The sequence below is a fragment of the Hermetia illucens genome, chromosome 4 (genome assembly GCF_905115235.1).
Source record: "Hermetia illucens chromosome 4, iHerIll2.2.curated.20191125, whole genome shotgun sequence".
Classification (NCBI taxonomy): Eukaryota; Metazoa; Arthropoda; class Insecta; order Diptera; family Stratiomyidae; genus Hermetia; species Hermetia illucens.
The window spans coordinates 61,946,376-61,970,129 of record NC_051852.1 but is presented as its reverse complement, the minus strand read 5'-3'; the positions used below and the strand labels follow the sequence as shown (position 1 = coordinate 61,970,129).

The window sequence follows — 23,754 nt, the reverse complement described above, 5'->3', positions numbered from 1 at the left end:
GGCCTCATTTTTTGGCTGACTAAGAAACCTACTCTGAGCACATGGTTTACTGGATGGCCACTATAATATATGATGTAGTGGCCCTTCTCTAGGAAACTCTCGCTCTGGGACATATACTACCCTTTGGCCGCTGTTGGATGGTCTGCACATACCCTGTTTCATCAAGTCTTCTTCAAAATAGCAAGCTTCTGAGGTGAAAGTGGACGCACTTTTGAAAAAATTGGAGAGCCGGTAGTGTTGATGTGGTACTGTATATCGTGTTCAATCGGCTTGGAGAAACTACTTTCCGTAGAAATGTTTCGATACTTCTTGAGGAATCCCCGAATGCAGTAGTCGGAAACGTCTTCAAAAATAATCGAAAGAGTGTCGTTTTGGCAGGTAGAAATTTTCTCTGACCCCTGTAATGAGGTTGCGGGGTCTTCCAGAGCATGCTCTGCCAGCCCATCAGCAGCCCATAGTAACACAGGAAGTCTGCGCCCTATATGGGGATGCTAATCTCCGCCAGAACAAAATTCCACGGAAACGTTCTGCGCAGTCCAGGACTCACGTCCACCGGGGATGCTGATGGAAGAAGATTTCGCGGCCGCCAGCCGTAGACTGCAGAATTAATATGTTTGGACGGGGTACAGGGAGAACCAACACCTCGACGTCCGTGTCTACCAGGAAGCAACGTCTGCTTCGGGCGGGAGTGTAAGATGACGTGATTCTTCGCTTCGGGTAGCCATCGCTGAGGCACCCAGCGAGCCTAGTTTTTTGTACATTAGGTGGTACATTTAACCGCTGAAACTCCAGATTTACGATGGTACCAGCAAATCGTCCAGACCGATGAGATTTCCGGCGTGCGACTACCTGAATGCGAATTTCGGGAAGTAGACTTCGACCGTGATTGCGATCGACATTTGTCATTCTTTACATTTATCACCCCAGTCTCGTGTCAGGCCGTTAGCTATTTCTACGGCCAGGAATATACATAATCGTTTTTACGAAAAGCGGGGAATATTGCCTCTGTCAGAACATATTTTTGGCGTGGTATTATCTTTACAAATGAAACCTGTCAAGTTGGAAAAACTTTCGCGGTTTTCATGAAGACCTTATTTTAAATAGATAATTTCATTACTTCACATGTTTCATTCGCAACTAAAACATTGCTGAAAACCTTGCAATTGCACCCAGGATGGCGTTCTTCATATCTGCTTGTCGCCTTACTATGTACTATACATACATATATCCTGCTCACTACTTAAATGACGACCAGCACAACAAATATGGATAAGCATATCAAACACTTCATTGATTTATATACAATTACTGGTGTCGCATAATAATTTCAATATTATCAAGAACTTATCTTTATTATTATTATCGAAGTCAGTAGTACGTTATTATAAGCGTGCAGATTAATATCAAATGATAGAAGAGTAAGAAGCACTCATCGTAAATATCAATATTTATGCATACAGTGGTATGTAATTTAGCGTGTTGTTAAAAAATGCAGGAATTTCCTTATAAATATGTGGAAAAATCTATTCAGAACCCGATAATGCAGTAATCGATAAAATTTTCTTAATTACACATGTTTTACATATGATTACAATACTGTTACTCAAATTCGTTCCCAATTATACAGGGTGTTCCGTTTACGATGGTCTATCATAATGGTGGATAACACCAGTCGCTTATAGCAAATTGATCCATAGAATGGGTACTATATCTTTTACCGTTACAGAGTAATAGCGTTTTTCATAACTAGTGACCCTCAAAAAGTGTAACAGGTCTCGTTCTCAGAGCCTATCCAACCGAAAAATCTGAAAAAAATCACAGTGGTGCATCTCTACTAAATCTAGGCCTCAAAATATATCCGGTTCCGATATCTGAACAAATAAAGTTAATAATAGTATATTTCCACATTTTAGAATTTTACCCGGCAACCCCCCTTATATTCATCCCAGAAGTATAAAATTTGCCATGGGTGTAATGAAGAACATAATGTATAAGTTGACCCAGTTTGAAAACAATCCAACTATTATTAACAAAGTTAGTTTTTCAACCTGTATGACGTCATCATCGGATTTCAATTCATCAATACCAGAACAAAATGAGTTCTTATAAATGGGAGCGCAAGCTGATGTAAATGCAAGAGGTACAATCCTGTTTAAGTCCACCCAACTACTGACCAATGCTGACGATATCAACATCATGGGAAGAACCACCCGAGAGGTACAAACTGCCTTCATCCAGATCGAGCAGGCGGCGCGAGGTCTTGGGCTGCACATCAATGAAGGCAAGAAAAAATATATGGTGACATCGTCAGCACCGAAAACCAACCAACTAACAACATCAAACCGCACTGGCCAAACGGGAAGAATAAAGATAGGAGAATACAACTTTGAGACCGTTGATAATTTCTCCTGTCTAGGGTCAGAAATCACAACCGATAACAGGTACGATGATGAAATCGGCGCACGGTTGTTGTCAGCCAACAGAGCCTATTTCAGCTTATAAAAACTGTTCCGCTCGAAACGTCTCACCATAGGGTCAAAGCTCTTACTGTACAAGACAATGATCTTGCCAGTCCTCATGCATTCTTCGGAGACTTGGGTCCTTAGCAAGAAAAATTACGAACTCTTAACCGCGTTCGAGAGAAGAATCCTCCCTACATGAGGATGGACGATTCCGTAGCCTACATAACGAGGAAATCTATGAGCGATACCATGACCGTAGGAAGTGGATAAAATCCGGCTCAATAGTTAAGGTGGGCGGGTCACTTAATCCGTATGGATGAGGATGATCCAGCCCGCAAAGTCTTTAAGGGCAATATCTATGGTAGATAAAGAAAACGAGGCATATAGAAAAATTTGTGATTTGCACCCCGGAGTAGCTCCTTTGATTTCGACTCAAAGGAATTGTAATGGATGAAATATTTTCTCCAAAATAGGAAAAATACTCCGACTAAGAGGTATTTTCGACTTAGAGATTGAATTTTATATAGGAAATGGATGGGAACGCTAATAAAAGGCCGAAAAGTTCCAGTTAGAGAATAATTCGGCTTGAAGGAATTTCGTCTTAGAGAGGTTTGACTGTACTATTATTAACTTTATTTGAGCTTTCATACATGGCCAACATCATGATTTTCTCAGATCTTCCGACTGATTACATTTTGAGGATGGGCCCCTAATTTAAGTGACTTTCTTCTAATTCCCCCAATTCGTCTTTCTCCTATTATATCATCACCACCACCTGCCTCGGAAAGTACTAGCCGTGGCTTTTCATTTGATACCTAACATGGTTATCTTCAATAAAATAAAAATTGCATATACGAGGAACCAGTTAAACACAAAATAGGGCTAGGTCATTCACTGCAACCATGGGGGTTCACAGCTACAATCTTTTCATCATATAAATAGATATAACCGTCCCCGAGGGCATTTCGCTGGGATAGATATTGTTGTTTTCGGCAAAAGTGCGTATGAAAGACAGACAGTAAGCCGATAAAGGTTCTGTTTTACACAAAGACTTAGAAACCTAATAGTTCTAACAGAAATTGTGGTATTTTGTTTATGAAGACCAATGTGATCATTGTTCTGAAAGTTTAAGAAAAGTAAAGCTATTCAAACATTTTCTTCACAACAAGCTAAAGTTTATTACCAGAGCGTGCGTGCGATATTGTAGTTTCTGTATAAGGGCACCTCATCGCAATATGAAAATAATTTGGTGGGACTAATTTAATAAATTTGTTACAATGGAAACAATTTTGAAAGGAATATAGCATAAAAGGATCACATTTTTGAGGCCTGTGAAGAAAATAGGGCAAAGTACGTAACAAAACAGCATCAACTGATTCCTAGAAGACAGCTTCACCAAATCCAATGAAATTTACATAAAGAGCTGCTTGTGCTTCTGGTCATGCTTTACTTACTGTACACTATCGTGCACTTCAAATCAAACAGGGGGATAATTTGAAAAAGGATCTAAAATGTTGTGATTTACTCTCGTGGGGTGTGTTCAAATCACTTGTGTACACAACTTCATCTGGAAGTTAGACTCTGCGAACCCCGTCAGTAAACAAAACCGTGACAAACGCTATACTTTTCCAAAGCGAGACCTCATACATTCAGGGTTAAACATCAGTATTATCTCAGAGGGTGTTCAATTAATTTTGTTTTGAAATATTGTGTATTTGTTTTTATTGGAAACTCCTATGTTTTTTATTGAAGACTGAGCTCAATATCTTAGCAAATACTATAAAACAATAACCTTTTATACATACATGAGTAAACGGCAAGAAATATCTATATGTCATAAATATTTTCCATACTTTATTATCTCTCTAACGAGCGGCCTTAAGTGTTTGAGCTTGTCCGTATTACTGACTATTATCTTGCAGTTATTTTGCTATAAATCTAAGTTAGTTGTGTCCCATAGACAATCATTGGAAACGATACGGTAAAGATAACACAATCAAATCTGAAAAGTCAGTATTTTTATTATTCCGGATATAAAAAATAGATAAGGAAATAATAAAAGCATTGATTTCTTAGATTTTACACCCAGTCTTTGAGCGCATCAATTCCTGTAGAAAATTTCGCTAGCTTCCCACACCCATTCTCAATTTACACAAATTTGCAAACATACATACTCATGAAATGTAATTATTTATGTCTGACTGTCATTTCAAAAACAATGTCTTTCATTCATTATGAAATACGCATGCAACCAGGTGTGGCCAGGAATGCGTAATAAGATAATAACGATTTCCAATTTATTAATTTCGTTTCTGTCGCTTTTATGAGAGGAAGATATTTACAGCCTCTACGAAAGACGGCAGGCACTCAAAGATCCTCTCATATCTTGTTTGTCGATACTAGTTCAAGTTCTGGTTACTACAAATTGAGAAACATGTAACACTTTCAGGGCGCAGCTTTCAACAGAAGTCAATAAATTCGTCATCCCTATTCTAGATTGGAAAGAACGTTGGCACCTTGAAGGTGATGGAAACTAATAATCAGAACCTTGTTCTATAAAATGCAGTGACAACAGCCGCACAAATATATTCATTCTGGAATATTTAACTTTGCGTTTGATATGATAAGATTAATTTCGGCTTGAACTCATTTGGTATTAATCGCCCAGGTGGATTCATGTGCCTATTGAATAAATATTTGTTTTAGAAATATTTTGAATTATGTTATTTGAAATTGAAAAATTGAGTAATCGAGAGAAATGTCTTCGTACTTAACAAATTAATAAATCTTCAAGCAAAGTAATGAATGATGATGGAAACTTTTGGGTGTGAGTAGGTTCGAATCGCTAAAACTTCATTCTTTTATCCACAAATAAAAATTAAGTTAAAGATACGACCTGAAATATTTGTGCATATGAATCAAAACTGGGGGATTTCAACAACAGACTACCACCTTAAATCTCAACATATTTAAAGCTTTTGTCATTTTATTTAGACCTTTCCGTGAATTGCATTTATGTTGGACTTTTGTTTGTTATAACTATTGTAAATTCCTATGTGAGGCACAGGGCATCAACCACGCCTACTTTCACTCTCTATAAAATCGTCTGTGAATATCCACTTCTTACCAACTATTGTGTCAACTAGTCCTAGCACGATGCACTTCCCATCGCTGAGTGTGGTTTCCACCACATGCTAGATATGAACCTAATCTACCAGTTGTTTGACAAGTCCATACAGTTTTGGTAAGCTTACGTGGAATAAAAGGAAAACAATGGATTTCACATGAACTTGTAAAATATAACTTGAGAATACCAAACTTACCAAGTTTGGCATTGGTGCTTAGAAATCGTTTTTTGAATTATCTGCCGTCGTTCGGAGTGAATTTCAGGAATTCATGAAGTTGATGTATTAATCTACAATTATTTCAGCATTCATCATGTGTTTTATCCGAATGGGATTCCATATCAGCTTTTAATTGATACCTTTCGGGCAGCATGATTAGGAAAGTTTTTCAAGGTTCAACGCGCATGCTACCTTCGGTTATCGACATTTAGTTCACTGGTTGCTGTATTCTTTAGGTAGCCCGATACGCTTCGTGGTTCATATATGAATGGTTAGATCAGGGTAGGAATAATGCTTTAAAGTATGCAGTTTTTAACTAACCCGGAATTAACCCAATAATGTATTGTCTTTCGACAAAGGAAGCAACATATACTTTGCTTAAATTATATTGTCAAAGCGTGCTTCTCTAATGTTAAGTGACAAGGAGGGTACCTTGCTTTTCGACCGGTGACCCACAAATGACCGATTGTGACAATACCTCGAGCAGATATCGACGGAAAAATTTGCAAGCACTGTCGAGATTTGAACAATTCCACTTATCAATGACATTAAAGTTGAAAAGGTGACCAACCGAATGAAACCAGGCAATGAGATGACCTAAGCAAATTGTATTTCAGCTCTGGAAAGCATGTAGGTTAGGCCCAACACTATTGCAAAATGAGTTCTTCAATCGCGTTATTAAGAAACAGAACCCCCGTTTGATTAGATAAATAGGATTCCCACAAAATGTCATAATTGAAGATGGCGGTTCAAATCACTTTGGAAGTAGAGTGATTTCTATCATAGGTTGGATGTTGAACATCAATCGAGTAAGTACCTGAATCCAATGTGAGTAATAATCTCGAACAGACGCAATTCTTAATATATTACTTCCTAGCATATCGTTGCCACGTCGAAATGAAACACTAACACGCTTCGAGTCCTATATCCGAACTTCGGCGCTTCAAGCCAGAAAGGTTTTGTTTGTTTCTTATCTGACTATATTTGAGTGCAAATCTATCCCATTTGTAAGCGCCTCATAATGTATATGCATAATTAGCCTGGCAAACTTTCTTTAATATGACATTTATATTTAGTATTTTGGGATGCAGTAAATTTGCACAGAAAAAACAAGCGACTGTAACTTTATGAGTAATAGTAAGGTTTTGATTAAACTTTGGGTATTATTGCTCATACTATAGTCAATATTACCGCATAACTGCGTACAACTCTAAGATAAATTTAAGGGATATTCCTAGTAAATCTCCCAAAAGCTTAGTAATATACTATTATTAACTTAATTTGAGTAGGTATCGATATGGAGAGTATTTGGAAGCCTTCACATCGCATTGAGGCAGCGTCATAAGTTTTTTTTAGTTTTTTCGGTTGGTTAGTTTCTGAGAATGAATCCGTTACAGTAATCATCACTTTCGACCCCCTGCCTTTCCAAGAAATGTCAAAATTAAGACTAGCTGCGGGAAGAATTAATCGAGACCTTTTATTTTATACCCAACATGGCTATATTCGATGAAAAAAAATTTTTCGCCTTTTTGATAAAGAAGGAGATGCCCAAAGAAGAGCAACTGGCGAAAGGCATCGACATTCGTGACAAGATGATGATGTTGTATTATTCTAAATATTTTTATTGTCAGTTCATCCGTTGAAGTGTTCACATAATCCTCTTTTTTGAAGGTCTTGTGTGGTTTTGTGTCAAACAAAACCTTATTAGAATTGATGTCAGTCTGTCTGGGTTGCGATCATGTCTATCTGTCTGTCACACCCGATTTATTCGAAAATGGTGAGAGCATGTGGTCTGTTGTTCCCTTTACATAAAATAAGTGGCGCCATTTTGTGTTAAGTTTAAGGGGGCCCATACATGTGAATGGAGGTTGCAATTTTTTTTCATAGAATGGCCATCATATTAAAGGGCTCGATTAGTACTTTTTGGAACTGGTCCCATATTTAATATCAGGTGAAACGTTGGAGAGTGAGAGCTCAAAATATGACCCACAAAAAGTGTAACAGGTCTCGTTCTCAGAACCTATCCAACCGAAAAATCTGAAAAAAATCACAGTAGTGTATTCAAACGAAATCTAAGCCTCAAAATACATCCCATTCCGATATCTGGACAAATAAAGTTAATAATAGTATATTTCCATATTTTAGTAATTTATGTATGTATTATAGCTTTAGGGTAGTGCCTACTTCAGATTCAGATATGTGTACATTGAATAAGCCATATACAATATACGTACGTGCATACTTTATGTATACTTTATGTACGAAGTAAATCGAAAATAGGTGTACGATCAATTTATATACATGCATATTTAAGTATAGTATTCGGAAATAGGGAATGTTAGTCTCTTTAGCGTGAGCATAATACTTACGTTTATAATATGTACGGATTTCTTGTAGATTGAAAAAAATATGAAGGAATATTTTCTATTTTTAGCCATATTCACATGGAAAAATCTGCACAGAAATTTTCTCACAAAACCTTTAAACCCGAAGCGCCACCTTTCGATATTCCGACTTGTTTTGTGAATAATATCCGTTACGTGTGAGTTTGTGCGTTAATAATTGCAATGTAATTTCAATGATCGTCGTCCTTAAAGCAATATTTTCTATTGTTTCAGACTTTGTTTTTCGTTTGAAATCTTTATTGTAATTTTATTTAGTTTTCTGTTTGTTCGAAAATGCGTATGTTCCTGTTGAATTTGTTTTAAGTCAGAAACGGAACATTTTCTCCCTAGACTTTATTGGCTCAATTGAAATTTTTCTCTCCGCGCACCATCTTGGGCACGCCGGTCTTCGGACAACGAATCGGCTAGTCTCCAGCAAATATTTTTGGCCGTTCATGAATACGGACGTAAATTCTTGCGTTAGAGAGTGCATGGCATGCCTAAAATGTAAGGTCACTAGGCATGCTAAGAAGGAGTTAGGTGCTTTCCCTAAGACAACAAAGCGCCTCCACACCATACAACTCGACATTTTCGGCCCTTTGCAAGTCTGACACGGCTAGAAGTAATGTCTCACGATCATTGATCGGTTCACCCGGTGGCCTGAGGAAGTATCTCTGAAGAACATTACATCCCAGTCATGTGCTAAGAACCTCTGCCGGGTGGGAATTCTGCGCTTCCGTGTTCCTCCTGTAATCATCATACACCAAGGAGTGTAATTCCAATCCACTCTTTTCTCAGAGGTCGCAGGTCGTACCTTTCGTTTTGTTTGGCCTCCGTACAGCCGCCTACGAAGAGTTTATTGCCAGCCCTGTTGATCTAGTGTGCGAGGGAACCTTCGATTACCCGCATCCCTGTTCCTCAAGCGTGGGGAGTACGCGTTCAGTTCAGATGTCGATGGTGAAACAGGTTGAACGCCGCGTACGTTTTGGTGTCCTCGGTTTCAGCTGGAAGCGGCATGCTGTGGTGGTATCGGGGAAATCGTTTTTCTACGTCAAAGGGAAAAACTAAAATTAATCAGTTACCAATGAATTGGAACCTGACATCCGCAATCTTTTGGGAAAGAATAAAAGTGAACAAATCTTATTTAACTTAATTATATTGTAAAAAGGACTTAGTATTCACATTTCATTATTCGAAAATATAAAATAAAGTAACACTTTCAACACTACATTGAGTTTTTCTTCACCGGATATAGCCTGGTGGGATATCGAATGAAAGGTCTTGATTTATTTTCTGGAACAAGGCAGTTCAAACATCCGTTTTGAAGTGGACGAGTATAGTTTTACGTTTTACCTATAGTATACGTCATCTTCAGAACGATATCTGCCCAAATATAGTTAGTAATATAGTTATCGTTCCGATGCTTGTAGTTCTTCTAAATAAAAATAAAACTAGGTAGCTTGCTCCTACTACAATATATTTTAATAGTTAGTAAATACGTATTTCGAAAGCTACTTACTTTCTTCCTCAGTACTTAAGCTAGGTAGGTAGGTAGCTTAAGTACTGAGGAAGAAAGTAAGTAGCTTTCGAAATACGTATTTACTAACTATTAAAATATATTGTAGTAGGAGCAAGCTACCTAGTTTTATTTTTTTTTTTTTTTTTTTTTTTAGTTAGTAATATTATATTACTTTTCTTTTGGGGAATCGACTGAAAATTCCCCTTAAGTTTATTCTATAATCATAAAATCTCAGTAATATAGCCTATAATATAAGGCATTATACTACCAAATTTCGTTGAAATTTTATTGTTTTTGACGAAATTATCAAATCAAATTGCCAGAGTTACAACTCAAAACGTTCAATATCCTTATCACACAAAATTGAATTGTCTCACCTACTAAAAGCAAATACATTCGAGCTGTGTAGGGAATGTTCTTCTATATCGTGATAAAGATGGTGTTGGGTTTTGCCAGACAACTTTCACAGCTTTTTTTCCCCAAATGATTTGTAAAGAATGAAAAGAACCCAAGAAGAAGGTTCTTAGGCAATCACATCCCTATTTCAAACTCATCTTTAAGGAATTTTTCTTAGGTATTCCAGAAATAGTAATAATGAGAAGGTCAAATAAATTCTGTGGATTGCTCTACGCGCGCACCCCTATTTACTGGATTCCCTTACCGCCCGACAATATCTGTTGGACGGACCCAGAGATATGCCTGTTTTCTAACACAACAGAAATCCCCCATTTGAGACTGTTTGCTTTTTGTGTCGACAACATCCTGTTTCGTTTCTACGGAAATAACATTACTTCTTTTGGGTTTACTCTCGCTCAATTCAGTTCTCTCCTTCCAACGATCACGTCACGCAAAAGCCCCCTCCTTTTTATTAGATCATGTGGCACCTCCATTCAATGGACGCCTCCGAATAACGGACAAAATGACGTGCACGGAGGGAGTCCGCTAGATATTGGTTTCACTGTAGTTAGGAAATGTTTTTAAGAAAACAATAAGTTTTCGTGTTTTTTTATCAGCATTGGGTAAGAATTTTCGATTGGCTGCCATTTGGTTATGGGTGCCAGCCCACAATTTTTTAGCTGAGTTTAGTTAGTTTATGCGACGGGTCTTTGAAATAATTAACCCATTTCCCCCGTAATCCCCTCCTTTACAACCAATATCAAAACTAATATTTGCTTCGAAAAGTGCTAATCGAGACTTTTCATTTCACATCGCACACAATAACACCTCCTTTTTGCATGTATGGGGAAACCCCTTTAAGCTTAACGTAGAATTATGTTACTCACTGCATACAAGGGGATTCACAGTTCCCACCTTTCCACCAAATTCCATGTCAATATGTGTAACTATTTCTGAGGAAATGAGTGTGGCAGGCAGACAGTAAACCGATTTGAATCTTTTTCTTCTTTTTCGTTAGCCTTTGTCCCATCCACAAGCGGGGTCGGCGTTATCAGTAATAATACGATTTTGATTTGGGATATCATGCTTCATACTGTAGCCTATATCATTGCAAATTTTTATTATTCTAGGATAAATTTCAGGGGACATTCACATCAATTTCCTAAAAACATATTAATGTATTGTTGTTAATTTAATTTGAATAGAGATCGGAATGAAAAGTATTTCGAGGCCCGGACACTGCATTTTTCGGTTGGGTAGTTTCTGAAAAGAGGTCCGTTAAAGGGACTATTACCTAAAGTGAGAGACGACCTATTTCGGAAACTGCGCAACCCAATTTGAAACAAGTCGGGAAACCAGAAGCTGGCCACTTCAGGTATGAAAGGTTTTGTCTGCTTCTTCTGTGAGTATATTTGAGTGTAGAACCATCCCATTTGTACGTAGGCCATTATGTATATGCATTTAGCATGTCAGATTTAGTACTTCGGGTTGTAAATTTAAACGATAAAGACAACTTTGAGCTACTGGGGACTACTATTATTTTATACTACTACCATCTTTTATAACTCTGGGATAAAATTAAGGGGGGTTTTACTCAATTTTCCCAAAAACATGGTAATATACTATTATTAACTTAATTTGAACAGATAACATGGATGGAGAATATTTTGAGGCCTGGGCACTATATAGAGGCAGCTTCATGTTTTTTTTCAGATTTTTCGGTTGGGTAGTTTCTAAGAATGAGTCCGTTAAAGAAATCGTCGCTTTCCACCCGTTTTGCAAACAAAACCTTAAACAAGTCGGAATACCGGAAGCTCACGCTTCGAGTATAAAGGTTTTGTGTTCATCTTATGTAAGAAACTTCAACGCATATTTTTCTATCCGTATATAGCTACAAACCCAACATAATCCTTCATATTTTTCCAAACTACAAGACATACGTACATATTAGAACCATAGGTATTATCCTCACCCTAAACAAACAAACTACCTATCTCCGAATGCTGTACATACACATGCACGTATATAAATTGATCGTACCCATATTTTTGATTTACTTCGTTTGCAAAAGCATACATATGTACAAGACAATATGCACATATATAGTACGTATATTAAATGTGATTGGTTGAATGTACAAATATGTCTATCTGAAATAGACACTACCCGTAAACTTCATTAGCACACAGGTGCTATATACCTACATACACACACGTTTGTTTGGAGTAATTGATATTCATATACGAATGACTAAAAAACCAAAACAAAATAATTCTTTACGGCCGCATTCATATGAACTCCCTTCCTGTGGTATTGACAAATTAATATGTAAAGATGAAGTCATACAGATTGTAGAATGCACGAAATTCAGGAAAAATGGCAAAGTTTCACTCCCTATAACTTTGTTAGTAATAGTTGGTTTTTCTTCAAACTTGACCATATTGTGCATTATGTTATCCTTTATACCCCATTTTGTACTTCTAGGGTAAATTTGGTAAATTTCTAAAATGTGGAAATATACTCTTATTAACTTTATTTGTGAAAATATCGGAACCGGATGTATTTTGAGGCCTAGATTTAGTAGAGATGCACCACTGTGATTTTTTCCAGATTTTTCGGTTGGATAGGTTCTGAGAACGGGACCTGTTACACTTTTTGGGGGTCATATTTTAAGCCTCCACTCCCTTGCGTTTCACGCAATATCAAATATGGAACCAGTTTCGAAAAGTACTAGTTGAGCCCTTTCATTTGATACCCCACATGGCCTCATTTTATGAAAAAAATGTTGCACCCTCCATTCACATGTACGGGAAGGCCCCCCTTAAACTTAACACAAAATGGCGCCACTTACTGCATGGAAAGGGAACAACAGATCACATGCTCTCACCAATTTTCGTGACAATCGGTCTAGCCGTTTCCGAATAAATCGGATGTGACAGACAGACAGACAGACATCGACTCGATTCTAATAAGGTTTTGTTTCACACAAAAGCTTAAAAATCAGGGTGCTACGTTTATATGAAATTTAAACCTCAAGATATGTCTCATTCCGATATCTACTCAAATAAACTTACTAATTGTATATTGCGAACTTTTTGAAATTCACTGTCCGGCACCAAGTCGATGCGGACTTAGGACTCCCCTGATCCCTAAAAAAAAGAAAATCAGTTAATAATCGTTCTATCAGTTGTAAGGTCACTTAAATCAAAGCGTCATTTTCAGAAACTACTCACCCCAAAAACCTGAAAAAAATGTTGGTGTAGTATATTATTACACTACCTCCTTAAGTTTATGCTAGGAAGCAGAGAAGCAGGTAGCTTCGACGCCGCACGTTCTGACGTGAAAAAGTTTTGACATTGGAATTTTCATCTCCAAAACATTTGCTCGTTACATATTTCGACGCATGATGTACAGACAAACAAAACTAATAGAAATGTAAACTAAGTGAAAATCCTTTTCATCATCGTCGGCTAGCTAGAAGAAAACTTTCATGCAATTCACAAAAAATTTTCTGTTTTGAATTATTAGTTGTTTACTCTGTTACCTGATACTGGTGTTGGTTTGTATTTTTAGTTATCTGCATATGTCTGGCTGACGGTGTTCTATGTAGCTATATTTATTGAGGGTTTGTTCTGCTTGTTTTATTGGTTCATGGCCTTTGATTGTTTGTTTGTTTCATTTTTCCACACCCATATACATTTTTGATTTCAGCAAGGTTTTAATTCTTCTGGAGACAGTAAAACCGGTTTACACACTCCTCCAACTTCGCCTGTTTTCATGCATATCGTATTTCTTTTGTATATGATACGAATGGCCCATTTGGAAGAAAAATACTGCTTGGAAGAATTTTTGGACCTCCATCTCTATGAGCGGAATTATGACCCTTGGTTTGTGGAGAAAATCTGGCTCAATAGGTTGCAGTTAGCGCATCATCTAATCCGTATGGGTGAAGATGATTTAGCCCGGACATGATAGACCTTTCTTTACATAGAGCAATTCCGTTGGCCACGACGTTAAGCAGCTTATATGGATATTGAATAGGACCCGCCTCAGGTGTTTGAAATTTATTGCGAAGGCATGCCTAAACCGGGAAACGGTTGTTCTACCGCTGGGAGCGATAATGGTGATAAATAAAAAGTTAACAGACTAGAATAAAAATTCAAGTAGCCAGTCTAACTTCATAGGAATTTGACGTGTTATTTCGTTTTCCTTTTTTTCCCGTTTGTTTTCTTACCACTGGTTTCTTTCTATTATGTGTTTCGTTAATTCAGATTTCCGAATCGACCTTATCTAGAGTACTAATGGAAGTACAGAAATAAGACCCAGTCGAATAAAAGGGAAGACATTAATTATTTGTCCTTTATGTATACTAATTTGAATGGAGATATTAAGAGAAACATAATGAAAGTACGAAATTCGGTTATATTTTCAGAACTTTTAGTACAACATCTAACACCACACAATGAAGCCGTTCAAACGGAAATCCTAAATAAAGTCTCAAGTTATTGTGATAAACCAGTTACCAACTATACACTGTCCGAGGAAGATCAACCACTAACATGGAGTTTTTATCATTCCTTGTTCTTTGCATTCACCGTATGTTCAACTGTAGGATACGGCAACTTAGCCCCAACAACAACTTTAGGGCGAATGATTATGATCCTGTACTCATTGATTGGGATACCGATAAATGGAATTCTATTCGCAGGACTTGGAGATTTTTTCAGCAGAATAGTGAGTACCAAAAGAAACCATTTTCCCCTAAAAGATTGAACCGATTTTTTCTTTGTAGTTCACAGCAATCTACCAGAGGTATAAGAAATACAAAATGTCACACGATGCCTTATATGTTCCCATGCAATTCGGATTATTTGCCACAATAATTATTGCACTGGTTCCTGGAATTACGATATTCATATTATTGCCTGCACTCGTTTTCTCCTACTTTGAAGGATGGCCGTACTTGCTCTCGATATATTATTCATATGTCACTACAACCACTATTGGATTTGGAGATTATGTTCCAACATTCCAGCCTGGACAGGTAATACTCAAGCTACTTTCATTTCTTCGCACCCGAATTTCACCAGTTGCTTTGTTTCAGGCAAAAAAATTTGGTGTTCAGTTCATCTTTTATGAAATTTTCATTATATTCTGGTTCATTTTCTCGTTGGGATATTTAGTCATGATTATGACCTACATAACTAAGTAAGTTGTGCCGAATGCAAATAAACAGCATCGAGAGCTCGAATTCACCTGCTTACCGGCGGTTAAAAAGAGCATCATAAATTTGACAAAAGTTCAAACATCTTCCTTACAGAGGCTTGAGCAGTAAAAAGTTATCCCGGTTGGAACAGCAACTGTCGATGAATATCAAAGCGACTCAAAATCGCATCTGGACCAATGTAACGAAAGATGTTGGATACTTAAGAAGGATATTGAATGAACTATACATAATGAAATTTAAGGTACGGACGAGACAATTACTTGTTCGGTTTGAATGTATTTAGGAACGTTGAACGGCACAATTTCTTTCTTTCTTGCACAAATATGAAAGCACGTGTTTTATTACTGTTTATGCATTGAAATATGCATTTAAATTAATTTATGGAGCTAATTATGCTTTTATTTCCCTTCAGTATTGCTGGGAACCAGGACAAATCTATATTCGTAAGTGTCTCAAAGTTGGTTAGCGTTAGCATGAAAAGAAAGATGTTTTGCCGTTCTTGAATTTGAACAAAAGACAAAAACAGAAAACAACAATATATTTTAACCTCAGTTTAAAAAAAATGTTCAAATTCAAGACCTATCTACCTATACTGTAACTATAATATATGTTATGTAAGACTCTCCCCTATTAACAATAACCCCAATATATTTCTATCAAATTCGTATTTAAATGCAGCCTGTGTACAATGAACCAGGTGATAAATTCCAAACGGATCTGCTTATGAGAAAATCCGCATCCTGCCCTGATCTCACTATGTATAGAGTGACTACACCTATCGTCAATCGGAAACGAGCATTCTCTGAAAACTTCGAATCGGATGATGTGAGAGGACCACTTCAATTCGCATCCCCAGCTCGTACGTCTTCAGACACAGATCTTCAAAAGATCAACAAAGAAAAAACATTCCGAACGGCTCAAGCGTTTATGCAAACTACTGATCTTCTAGCAAAAGTGGTGACTGCATTGGGTAACATTCGTCCGCCAGCAGACGATGTGAGAAGTATCACGAGCACGAATACCATTGGCGGAATGTACGGCGGATACCATGGACTGAGCGACTCTCAGATTTTGAATAGCGAAAAGACGTTATCAGGATGGTCATTGCTGTCTTCGGAAAATTCTACCCCTTACGTTCGCAGACCTCGCGCTGCATCAGATTTCTACATTTCTCCAGAGACTATGCCATCTGATCCCAGTGAATGGACGTGGAGTGGTGACAACCATCATATTCAGCAAGTGATCAATAGAAGAGTTAAGACTGGGAAAAAGGGAGAAGATCTTTATCGCGCTTCGTTCCAAGCACCGAGTAAAAAAGATCGTGCAATTATACTCAACGTAAACGAACTAGAAGGCAAGGATATTGCGACAGAATCAAAAGACGCAAAGGAATCGGATAATAAATCTTTCTTGAAACGATTGAAACCATTCAAGAAGCACCTTTCAGAGGATTTCATTCGACGAAAGAAATCTAGTACAACGACTCCAGACGTCGAAGCTCAGAATTATTTAGCTGCACGACCTAACCAACGTGGTTCTATGTTCGAAGCAAGGCGACCGAGCCTCTTCGATTATCGACGGCCTAGCCTTTTCTCAGTACCATCCAATGAGGAAATAGACCAGCAAGTACTCGAAACGACAACGATAGCCGACCTCATCAGAGCTCTTGAAGTGATGCACACCGCTGCAGAGCTGCAGCCTGATCTTCCGCAGGCTCCTCAACAGCCAGAGCCCAGAAGAAAATTAGGAACAGCCAGTCTTACTCCACCTGACTTACCTCCACTTTTCACACTTTTTTCAAACAACCAGCCGGAAAAACCAACAACCCCCCGGCGTGCTACAATTTTCGGCAGCTTACCAACTACCTCACCAAATAATCTAGCAACATCATCCCGAAGGTTGTCCTCACGGCCATTAGAACCACCTCCATATAGCGAGAAAGAAACCCCTAAATTTAAGAGACGATTCAGTGTGCGTCCTTCAAATCTTCAAACTCCTCCAACCGTCACTCCAGCGTCAAGTCCAAGTGCGCAAACAGCATTACAAAGAAGACTATCCGTTAGACAATCCCCATTAGCGCGAGAAATGAGCACTGAACCAGCTGGCCAAGGTCTATTCCATAGGAAATCTAGTGCAGGACGTGGTACACCGCCAACAAGCAGTAGCACTGCTACTCATTCACCTCTTTCCCGAATAGCCCAACTACAAGCTGCTCGTAAGAGTAGCGTGACTGATAAACCTCCACAAAAATGAGGCCTATAAATTAAGTTTAGGAAAGTTTCGAAAAGGAAGCTGAAACTTATGTTGTTTCATTTAGTTACTACCATTGTTGAAAGTACATTAGAAAAAATGTAGTAAATAATGCCGACAATCACGCACGACTTATTTTTTGAGTTTGTGTCAGACCTATATACCACAAGTATTATGTATATTGTAAAACGCTGATAGCAGTTAGTAAGTACCGTAATTGTTATAATATTATGATCAGAAAATAAATATTTTTATATCTGGAATTATACCATTTTCATTCGTTTTATCTGAAATTCGCTTGAGAAATTTACGCGCAGCAGCGCACGATATCGTTCATAGATTTCCTCACTATCAAACGACGAAATCATCAATTGCCATCCGGTGAATTGAAGATTCTCCAAAGCATTTCCGTTTCTAAAGCGCGGTTAAAAATTTGCAAATTTGTTTATATTCTAAATTTTCAAAAAATATGTAAAAATTTGCACTGTAGAAGCTTCGCAGTGTAAAGAGATGTTTTGAGCCGAAAGACTTTGATGAACTGAAAAGGACTGTCTAGGCTGTGACTTTTGACTCCAGACAGGAAAGAAGAATGAATTAATTTCTTCAAAGTTGCATCTTGCTATGTGTGAGTCAAGTAAATCATGGATATTTTCGATACAATGATTGCTCTAATTTCAAATGTTATGGCGCCTAATCGAACTCAACAAAAGCTTACTTTAAAGTACGTACGTTCCTTCAGATGATATCAATGTCTCATAAGCAAGAAATTGAGCGGACTTAATAAATATGGGAGCCCCTGATGATTAGCCCTGAGTCTCGAACCACACACTTCTCCAACTTCAGGTTAAAAGAACATACGGTAATGCAGGTAATTTACAGTGCAGCTCCTGTGGCGAGTTTTTTTGGAGATGTTGAATGCAATCCTATAGCTTTGACCTGATCTGATACGTTGATTTTGTTGGGATGTTAAACCCTCCTATGATCGTGTTTTACTCTGGTTATCTGTCATAGGTTGCCTTGAAGTTGATGGTATAATTTATAATTGTATTTCAATTGTTTTTCTATCTATTGCCGCAGTAAGTATATCTGAATTTCCGTTGCTGAAGTTCCTTTGATATAGGCAACTGAAGTTCTAGACATGTGGGGTTATCTTCTAAAATATCGTAATATCTCTATAATTGCTGGGCTGAACAACGATGTTCCTCAAATTTTCCTCTTCTCCTTCTTTAACATGTGCCCTGTTGGGTAGTGGAGCAGTGTGTAAGTCTCTAGACTTTGGATATCCCGCATCACAATATTCATCACAAGAACAAGAAGCGGTGAGAGGTCATTTCGTCAATGAACACTGATGGCGACGCAGAACAGTTTTCAAGTATCTTTGAAATACGATAAAAAATTTCAGCTCAACGGGCGAGCCCCTCCGCCGCTAAGCATTGGCGCAAGGCATATTTGACAACATATAAGATGAGATAATCGTTTGATGAACCATGTATTCATAAGTGCAAGGCCATGGGTGTCCGCAAAATCGATTATACGCTCGCAATCCTCATTGCACGCTCCGAAATCCTTTCTCCCATGGCACCTGATTCTGATGTGCAAATAAGTAAAAAAAAACCTAAAAAAGAAAAACGAAAGTAATGCCACATTTTGTACTTTTAGGATGTACTTAAGGGGGTTTTCGGGTAAATTTCTAATACATGGCAATAAATTATTATTAACTTTATTTGAGCAGATATTGAAATGAAATGTATTTTAAGCTCTAGATTTCATATAGATGCATCACTGTAATTTTTTTTAGATTTTCTGATTGGGTAAGTTGTGGGAACGAGACCTGTTTCACTGTTTGATGGTCACACTTTAAGCCCTCACTCCATAATGTTCCACCCAATATCAGAAATAAGAACAGAACACAAAGTAATAATCGAGTCCTTTCATTTAATACCACACATGACCATATTCTCTAAAAAAAATTTACACCTGCTTTCGCAAGTATGCCCCCTTCAAACTCAACACAATTACTCTCATTAATTATGACGTCATTTGATTTGCATGGCTTAAGATGCAGTAAATTCGCGCGAAATTGACAAGTTTGAACTACTATAACTTTGATGCTAATGACCGGATTTCCACGAAACTTCGCAGTACTGTGGCGCGGCAGGATTCGCAGCATTGGAAATTCTACCATCGTTTCCTGCCCAAGGCCGCCCATCACCAGTCGGTTTTGAACGCGTTCTTGTCTGGCCCCAAAACTAAGGACACGCGAGAGAGCGTGCGGTCTGAAGAGGCTATCCGCGCGTTTGACAAATCTCGTCAACAACTGGCCGAAGCTACACTCTTGGCATTTCCTCTGCAAGATGCACCCCTAGCCGTTTTTGTTGATGCCTCTGACATCGCAGTAGGTGCTGCCCTTCACCAAAAGATGGATCAAGTCTGGCAGCCGTTGAGCTTCTTCTTGAAACAGTTGAATCCCGCTCAACGGCACTACAGTACCTACGATCGCGAACTGTTCGCCGCGTACTTGAGTATCAAATACTTCCATTTCTCCCTAGAAGGCAGGCCGTTCACAGTGTTCACGGACCATTAGCCTCTCACGTATGCTTTGAAACAAAAGCCCGACAAAGCGTCCCCTTGCCAGCTTCGACACCTAAGCTTTATAAGCCAGTTTACGTCAGACATCCATCACGTGTCCAGCAAGGACAACATAATTGCTGACGCTTTGTCTCGTGTCTCCGAGGTTAACATCCCCGCCTCACTAGATTTCTCGGATACTTCTGGATGTCAATTCCTGGGCCAGAGAGTGCATCGTATGCCAGAAGTGGAAAGTCTCCCGGTATGTAAGGAAAGAAGTGGGCTCATTCCCCCACACTACCAAGCGGTTCCACACGATACACCTCGATATAGTAGGGCGTTTGCGAGACTCGCACGGTTATAGGTATTGCCTCACAATCATCGACAGGTTCACGCGCTGGCCTGAGGCAATACCTCTGAAAGACATTACGGCGCAATCTTGTGCCGAAGCCCTCTGCCGAGAGTGGATACCTCGCTTTGGCGTCCCTGCATTGGTCATCACTGACCAGGGAATGCAATTTGAGTCCACCCTTTTCTCGGAGTTAGGCAAACTCCTGGGTTTTAAACGCCAGCGGACTACTGCATACCACCCGCAATCCAATGGGATGCTAGAACGTTAGCACTGGATGCTGAAAGCCGCCATCTGGACTCAAGTCCTCGCCTCTCGTCCTCCTCGGCCTACGTATAACCCGCCGAGAGGAATTTGCTGCCAGCCCCGCGGAGCTGGTATACGAGGAGAGCGATCCGGTCTTCGACAAGAGGTCCCACCCACCCGACACTCGTCCGCACTTGCCTGTTCGCCCAAGGAACTGGACACATGCACGCACGTTCTGGTCAGGACGGATGCCGTCCGGAAGCGACTGCAGCCTCCATATGAGGGCCCGTACCGCGTTCTCGAGCGGGGAGACATTTCTCCCAGCTCGAGATAGGTGGACACAAAAAGGCGGTCTCTCTGTCCAGGCTGAAACCTGTGTGCGCCCGGAAGCAGCGTCCTGTCCGCTTCGTGGATTGATGGTGATCGAAGTTCCGGGATCGGTAGCCAAAACCCCCTAGGTTTCACCTGGGGGCGAAGTGATGTGGCACGGCAGGATTTGTAGCATTCGAAATTTATTTCTAATGTTGTTGTAGCATTCGAAATTTATTTCTAATGTTGCGAGCAAATAGATGGCGCACCCAACTCTCCACTTTTTAGAACTCGCCACGGGTGTGGAGGACTAGCGGTGAGAAGGTGCCGTTGGTTGGGGCAGGATAAGACCGCATGGAGATAAGTCGATCTCTTCTGTCGCAACCACCGGGAGGTACACGCAGCTTCTCACGCGGCCAAGTAGAAAACCATTCACCAGACGTGGAATTCTTCGACTGAAGTTTCTAAATTGAGTGATGATAATAATAATGTTGTAACGTAGCGTTAATTAATATCAGGAACATGCAATGTGTGAAAATTAATGTTCGAAATATATTGAAAACCCATATATACCAAAGTTAGAAAACTGTGTTACTCCTTCTTTCGATGAAATTACTGAGTTTGATCACAAATGTGTAGAGAATCGTAATAACTGTGAATGGCCAGACGATACTGAATTTTTCTTAAGAACATTATCATTGGCGATTGAAATTCTTCACCAAAAAGACAGTAAGCTACACAAAAGTACTATGCGCAATAATATCCTCTATGCTGTTGCATAGTACTGCTGGGAGGAAGTTAAGGGCGGTTCTGATTTTTTTCAGATTTTTGGGTTGGGTAGTTTCCGAAAATGAGTCCTGTATCACTTTAGGTGTGCACATTTTGACTCCTTACTCGCCTGTTTTACAATTTGCTTCAAAGATAATATCAGTGCTAATCGGCGGTTTTCATTTGACACACATGACTACCACACACTTTCGGTGAAAAAAGTACGCCCCCTCCTTTGCATGTAGGGGAGCCGCCCTATAAACTCGTTTGTTTGAATCGATGCACCCCTTTTGGGGAAAAGTGTGTGTGACAGACGGACAGACGATTTTAATAAGGTTTTGTTTTACATTAAACCTTAAAAATATATAACAGTGACACAAAATTTAAACACATGCATATATTATTACTTAAGATTATCGATCGAAGAAGCGCGTTTTAAAAAAAGAATTTAAAAAATCTTCTTACTTCCACGGAGAATGTAATTATGAATATACAGTTAAAGTTTTAAGTCAATTGGTCAAGGTTTCTTCGAGTTATAAGTTTGGCCAACTTGAAAAAAGTAGTTTCGAGAAAAACCCGTTGAAAATTTTAGGTATTCATTGAAAATAGAAGAATATATTTTTTATGTTTTACCCACCTTAATCCTTTGAGCATCTTATTTTTAAGGTGATAGGGCATTTTTTCAGAAAAACAAAAACAAACATTTTTTTAAAATTGCTATAGGGGCCTAACCCCTTAAGGGGGAACTAGATTAGAAAGTTTTCAGAATCGATTTTTTGTTTATTGCATGAATCCTTATCTTAGACCAAAATACGCTGCAAAAATGTCAAAGTAAAATTCGGGTTACTTTAAAATTTATGGGCGTAGAACCGAGCGATTATTAAGTACAGGCTGGGGATCGAACGCCCAGGAGGTAATCACTTGATGTCCTTGAGTAATCTTGTAGCACTATGTAAATAGCTTATTTATAAATACTTGGCGATAGTCCCTGTATTTACTTTGAAATTAAGAGCAAGAAATGCCTTCATATCCGAAGGGCAATTTTTCAATCAATTTGTTTACAAATACATTTTTCTCTAAATAGCTTATCTCGCATTTGCGTGAATTCTAACTCAAAAAGTAATGAGCCGATCAATATGAAATTTGGAGGTGTGATTCCTCATTGATTTGCGAAGAATATGAACCATTTAGCAAAAAATGGTGAAAATTCATATATGTTTTTCTCAACAGCTGTAAAATAAGAAAATAAGTTGTAATGTAAAATTAAAAGCTTTTTCGTCTTGCGAAAAAATTGGAGTCGCCACAAGTTCGTAATTGGAGGATCCTAGGAAGGAACTTCAGCGGAATAATGCCGCGTAACTTTGCTAGTTTTGCATTGAATTATTCAAGAACATATTCAAAAATTGTTTGAAATATGACTAATATAATGTCCAAATTTGATTGAATTATGTAAGCTATGAATCCAGGGTATCTCTTGCTATATGTCCAGCGTATCTCTTGCAACGCTGTTACATCAGCAGAAGGGGATATCGGCTAGCTGCTGAGCGGCATTCGGTCTGTACGGAGAGCGCACGTTCCAAGAGAAAATGCGCAAATCGTTGTTCCGTTTTCGTTGCCGGGTTCGCAGTTGTAAAATCTATCCTGTTCGAGACTCCTTCCATGGCTTCGTAACTTTGGTTTTCCATATAACGTTCTCAGCCGTTTTAAGCATGGGAGACTCGCCTTCATCCTTCTCCGTTTGCAGTTTTTCATTAAGAAAGGGCTCCGAGCGATCATCGCGTGGAGGTGGGGATAGGGTTTAGTAGTAGAGCGTTTCCTACGTTTTATGTTCCCTCGTGAACACGAATCCACGTTTCGGCCTGGGGCCTGTACTACCATTCTTAACTTTATTTGATATTGGTACGGGAAGCCTACATTTCGTATAGATGTTCC

At 38.8% G+C, this 23,754-nt stretch overlaps 1 protein-coding gene across 2 annotated transcripts in view; it reads left to right on the top strand.

Annotated features, from left to right (window-relative positions):
* Positions 1 to 17,833, top strand: part of LOC119656155 (open rectifier potassium channel protein 1) — a 76,959-nt gene extending 59,126 nt beyond the window's left edge. The window contains exons 3-7 of one of the 2 annotated variants that reach the window (XM_038062490.1): positions 14,538 to 14,839; positions 14,898 to 15,149; positions 15,210 to 15,313; positions 15,426 to 15,573; positions 16,011 to 17,833. In XM_038062490.1, the coding sequence (XP_037918418.1) occupies positions 14,538 to 14,839; positions 14,898 to 15,149; positions 15,210 to 15,313; positions 15,426 to 15,573; positions 16,011 to 17,585 (2,381 nt within the window). In that variant the 3' untranslated portion in view covers positions 17,586 to 17,833. The remainder of the gene's footprint in view (positions 1 to 14,537; positions 14,840 to 14,897; positions 15,150 to 15,209; positions 15,314 to 15,425; positions 15,574 to 16,010) is intronic. The other variant, XM_038062489.1, reaches the window with a different exon arrangement.
* The last annotated feature ends 5,921 nt before the right edge of the window (positions 17,834 to 23,754 follow it).